The sequence below is a fragment of the Mizuhopecten yessoensis genome, unplaced genomic scaffold (assembly GCF_002113885.1).
Source record: "Mizuhopecten yessoensis strain PY_sf001 unplaced genomic scaffold, ASM211388v2 scaffold10705, whole genome shotgun sequence".
In the NCBI taxonomy this organism is placed as follows: Eukaryota; Metazoa; Mollusca; class Bivalvia; order Pectinida; family Pectinidae; genus Mizuhopecten; species Mizuhopecten yessoensis.
Window position 1 is genome coordinate 35523 of NW_018408680.1, and position 5585 is coordinate 41107.

General features: G+C 40.4%; 1 protein-coding gene across 1 annotated transcript; it reads left to right on the plus strand.

Moving 5' to 3' along the window:
- Positions 1 to 2456: 2456 nt before the first annotated feature.
- LOC110461908 lies at positions 2457 to 5251 on the plus strand. Its single transcript, XM_021515643.1, has 2 exons — positions 2457 to 2699; positions 2813 to 5251. The coding sequence occupies exons 1-2, from the start codon at positions 2457 to 2459 to the stop codon at positions 5249 to 5251; spliced, it is 2682 nt and encodes an 893-aa protein (XP_021371318.1).
- The last annotated feature ends 334 nt before the right edge of the window (positions 5252 to 5585 follow it).

Below are 5585 nucleotides of genomic sequence, written 5' to 3' on the forward strand. Positions count from 1 at the left end.
CACGATCCTATATTTGGTGGCTATAACCTGTATGTGATATCATGATCCTATATTTGGTGGCTATAACCTTTATCTGATATCATGATCCTTTTTTGGTGGCTATAACCTTTATGTGATATCATGATCCTTTATTTGGTGGTTATAACCTGTATGTGATATCATGATCCTATAGTTGGTGGCTGTCACATATCGACATTTGAGGTTACTTTATATTCCATTCGGTAAGTATGATCGAGTATTAAATAGGAAAGGTAGGTTATTGGTATTTGTATTTCATGGGTAAAGAAAAGCGCGCGAACTTTATATTTACCTGGGCACGCGCAGAGTTGTTTGGACAGGTGTGAAAGGCAGGTGTAATGGCGTGACCATTGTGTTTCATTACTGCTTCTGTTATTGTGAAGTATTCGGGAGTTAGCGTGAAATACAGCTCACGGTAAGTTATATTTTAATCATCGATAGATCTGTGTGTATCTCCTGAGTTATATTGTTGATTCTGTGAATGTTTGATCGTGTAATAAACGGTATTTTCCAAATAGTAAACAGGTGCGAAATTGTACGGAGCGCAGTGAGAGCGAATGGGTTTGTGTGGTAGTTGTTTAGATATTGAATTAGGATCATTGGGGCTTATTTATTTATAATAAACAAAGTCACAATGATATTATACAAATGTAATAATATATCAATGTTAGTGTGGTCATTAATATATACGATTGAGCATAGATGAGTGAGCGACGTGGTGTGTTTACGCATGTTGCAGAATGTTGTATAAGTAATATGTTTAAAGCGTATATTATAGATATGTAACATGATAGTGTAGAATTATGTAGTTACTAGTGTTATTTATATTTTGTAGCTTATTTCCCAGTGAGAGACCTGTCAGTTTTGTCTGAGGACAAAAGTATGGAAACCCGTAATGGCCGACGGTGTTATTGTCCATGTTTTCCACCTACGAGGCACTGAGACAGCAGTTTTATGAACTGACTTATACATATGGATATGATTATCCAGAGAGGGAACGTGTAGATATTTTCCCTAGATATGGAGACATAGTACTCTATTATGGAGGCCGAGAGCATGATGTGACATACTGTGGTATGGAGGCCCGGTAATAGTTGAGTGGAGTTGAACTCCGACACAGCAACTGTGACTTCAGCAGCTGAGATACAGTTCAGCCATAGATGTCATCTGCCAGTTGACCAGGAGGACATTCCTAGAGTGTTTGGCTACTGATTGTGTTTGCCAGAAGACGGGATTGAACTTAACATTAACGGAACTTTGTGATCTGTTCGTGTGGGAAGCTACAAAGACTATACATTATATTATAGATTTAGGGATTTAGGTGTAATATAATATATATATTTATCTATTTATAGATGTAAGTAAATCATAATATATATGTCCAATGTAGAATTGTATGAGAGTTATCAGTGAGTGCGAAAGAGTATGCTTATATAGATATTGTATATTGTAAATAAATGTATATTTGTTATCAATTGCAAATGAATTTATAGTTCAGCATACGTTAACAATTTTGGTGGCAGCGGTGGGATGATTTTGTTTGTAGTTGTGTGAGGATTTGTGTTGTGTATTCTGAGAGAGAATCTGTGAGAGTTTTTTTGTTTCGTTTTTCTTTCAGCTTTATAGAGACTAAACTAGGTGTTAGTACACATGGATACTGCTGTTATAAAGGTAAGTGTCCTTTAAATTTCCAAAATAGAATTTTATTTTAGATATTGATTATTAGATCATCATACGTTTGCTATTTGAGTCGTTGGATAGTGGTAAGTTGTATATTGCACTATTGTTTCATCATGTCTTCCATTCGAGAACTGAAGGATCGTGGAGGGGAACTAGAATTGACAGGAAAAGAACTTCAGGAGTATATTCTCAACGAGCAAGCCAGGGAACGTGATGAGAGGGAGAAGCAGAGATACTTGATAAAGGCCCAAGGTGAAATGGAACATGAGCTGAACATGTTGAAGATGCAGGCAGATTTAGAAAAGGAAAGAGAAGCCAGAGCTATAAGAGAGCATGAGCGACAGATGCAGCTTCTAGAAAGGAAGAGCAAACAAGGAGATGGAACACCACCAGTAACTCCTCATCCATCACATGTGGCTAAGGGGCCTAAACTTCCTTCTTTTGAGGAAGGTAAGGACAACATAGACTCGTATTTGCAAAGATTTGAGCGGTACGCGACAACGCAAAGTTGGGACAAGAACAGAGAGTGGGCAACCAACCTTAGTGTACTTCTAAAAGGAAGAGCCTTAGATGTATTTTCAAGACTTCCTCTTGACCAGAGTATGGATTACGATGTACTTAAGGGTGCTCTACTTAAGAGATTCGAGATGACCGAGCAAGGTTTCCGAAATCGTTTTCTAGACGGAAGACCGGAAAAAGGCGAAACCTTTAGCCAATTTGCTTTCCGATTAGAGAGTTACTTTCAGCGATGACTAGAGATGGCGGGAACTGAGAAAACCTTTGAAGGTCTTAAGGATTTGATGATTCGGGATCAATTTATTCGTGCTTGTGGGAACGACCTTACTTTGTTTCTGAAGGAGAGGATTCCAAAGTCTATAGGAGAGATGTCCAAACTTGCTTATCAGTACGCTGAAGCAAGAGGTGATGCATTCAGTTTAGCAAGGCCGAGGTATGGAGGGCATAAGTCATCATCCAGTGGTGGTCAACCTCAGGGACACTCGGTTAGTAATTCAAGTAAGACTTCAGCTGAGACGGGATCGAGGGACAAACAAAGTAATACAGGGTTGGTGAAACATTGTTACATTTGCCAGAAAACTGAGCATCTTTCTTTCAGATGTCCACAGAGACAAACAAGAAGAATCAGGCAAACTGTGTGTCATCAAAAGGGGAAAAGAAAGGCAAGAAGGCCGAAACTACTAAGGTGGTTGACAAAGCAAAGATTGCTGAGACCGAAGACAGGTATGCAATTGCTTCATGTAGTGAAACGACAGAAATGCCTGTTGTGCAGGGATTTGTTGGTATTCATCCGGTGTCAGTTTTGAGGGACTCTGGTTGTGAGCGTTCTATTGTCAAGACATGCCTGGTAGGAGACGAGGATCTTACTAGTGAAATGGAGACATGTGTGTTAGCCAACGGACAGAAACTCATCGTTCATATTGCTTACCCAGTTGTTGATACACCTTACTTCAAGGGTAGAGTTCGTGCTTGGTGTATGGATGCCCCAGTATATGATTTGATACTTGGTAATGTCAAGGGAGTTAGGAAGCCATACGACCCAGACAACACCTGGAAACGAGACGAAGTGTTGGACGCGCTTGCGGTACAGACCAGAACACGGAAGCAGAAAGAAGAAAAGCCCTATCGTCCACTTAAGGTGCCAAGTGTGAAGGACATAGGATCGCCAACAGATATCAAAAGTGCTCAAGAAGGAGATGATAGTTTGAAGAAGCTTTGGGAATTGGCGAAGAAGGGAAGCACGAAGGATCGTTCTGATGGAGGGCAATCGCGTTTCTATGTATCACGTGGATTGTTGTTTAGAGAGTTCAAGAGCCCATCTTGTGCAAATGGACAGTTGTTCAAGCAACTGGTGGTTCCGACAGCATACAGACCGACAGTTCTTCAGTTGGCTCATGAATCTATGATGGCCGGTCATATGGGAGCGAAGAGAACATTGGAAAGGATAACCTCAGAATTTTTCTGGCCAGGAATGACGACCGATGTGACGAGATATTGCCGATCTTGTGACACATGCCAGAGAACATTTCCGAAGGGAAAGGTTGGGAAAGTGCCAATTGGATCAATGCCATTGATTGACACTCCGTTCCAACGTGTAGCCATTGACATAGCTGGACCATTGGATCCTGTAACTGAAAGAGGTAACCGTTACATACTCACCATAGTCGACTATGCGATGCGATATCCTGAAGCAGTTCCATTGAAGAGCATTGAAACTGAACGTGTTGCAGAGGCCTTAGTTGATGTCTACAGTCGGGTTGGAATTCCTCAAGAAGTGCTGACAGTTAAGGGCTCACAATTCACTTCCGATTTGATGCGAGAAGTCAGCCGTTTGTTGTCTATTCGTCAGTTAACTACAACGCCGTACCATCCGATGTGCAATGGACTTGTTGAACGATTTAATGGCACTCTCAAGCAAATGCTTCGTAGGATGTGTTCCGAAAGACCTCGTGATTGGGACAAGTATATCAACGCTTTATTGTTTGCTTATCGTGAAGTGACGCAGGAGAGCCTTGGATTTTCTCCGTTTGAGTTGTTATACGGACGAAAGGTAAGAGGCCCAATGATGATTCTCAGGGAACTATTGACCAAGGATATTCCTGATCCTGATACAAAGACCACTTATCAATATGTTATTGATCTGAAAGAGCGTTTGGAAGAGACATGCAAGATGGCTCAGCAGCAATTGAAGTCAGCCAGAACTCGTCAAGCAATGTACTATAACAAGAAGGCGAAAGACAGAAAGATGAATCCTGGGCAAAAGGTGCTGGTGCTTCTGCCAACAAAGAGGAACAAGTTGTTAATGCAGTGGAAAGGACCATATGTAATTGAGGAGAGAAAGGGGTCTATGGACTACAAAGTTGTAGTCGACGGAAAGTCTAAGACTTACCACGCAAACCTATTGCGACTATATGTGGACAGGAATGGTAACGGTGTCGTCAGAAATGATCCAGGTGTTCTGTCAGTCACTTGTGCTGCAGTCATTGAGGAGGAAGACAGCAATGAGAACGAAGAGATTCTCGAAGACGCGATTGTTACCTCGCCAGGACCAATAAGATCTGAAACTACTAAAGATGTACTGGTATCAGAATTACTCGGTGTGGAACAGAAGACAGATGTCAAGGAAATGTTAGAGGAATTTGAAGACGTCCTTACAGATGTTCCGGGGAAAACCAACCTGGGAGAACACGACATAACTACTTTGACAGATGAACCAGTCAGGGCTACGAGTCATAGTATACCCTACAGTATGAAGGCGACAATCCAAGATGAAGTTGGGAAGATGTTGGAAATGGGTGTGATAATGCCGTCCGAGTCACCTTACTCTGCTCCAGTTGTAATTGTCAAAAAGAAAGATGGCAGTAATAGGTTTTGTATTGACTATCGACACAGCATACAGAAATATGGGGATCAAAGCATTGGATGTGATTATTGTCATCTTTGGTATCACTTTGCATGTGTACAGATGAATAAGCTTGCATTATCACAGATAAGTAAATGGGCATGTTTAAAGTGCAGTGTTATTGGCAGAGTTTGAAAGTTTAAAGTACAGACTTTGCAAGTTAGGCAAAATATAAAAGCCTTGTTTAGGCCTAAAAATAAATATATGAGGTTAGATTTTGTATGCAAGTCGAAAATGTACAGTTGGTTTGACTGCCACATTATATTGCATGTATATATAATATATATATTATTATATTCTTGCTTAATTGATATTCAATTAGAACTCTTGATAGAATGTGCTTTATATTTTAACCATATTTGCACAATTTCATGTCCAAGTATTACCAATAACTCAATAAGGTTCAGATAGAGTATTGGGAGAGATGGATACAGTAGGTATTAAGATAATTGTAAATTTTCCCTTTTTT

What these genes read in the sequence shown, in the direction of transcription:
- LOC110461908 (XM_021515643.1), top strand. Translation starts at nt 2,457, where the DNA reads ATGGCGGGAACTGAGAAAACCTTTGAAGGTCTTAAGGATTTGATGATT. An exon ending in GTCAACCTCAGGGACACTCG is followed by an intron (nt 2,700 to 2,812) that starts GTTAGTAATTCA and finishes TCTTTCTTTCAG; the next exon opens with ATGTCCACAGAGACAAACAA.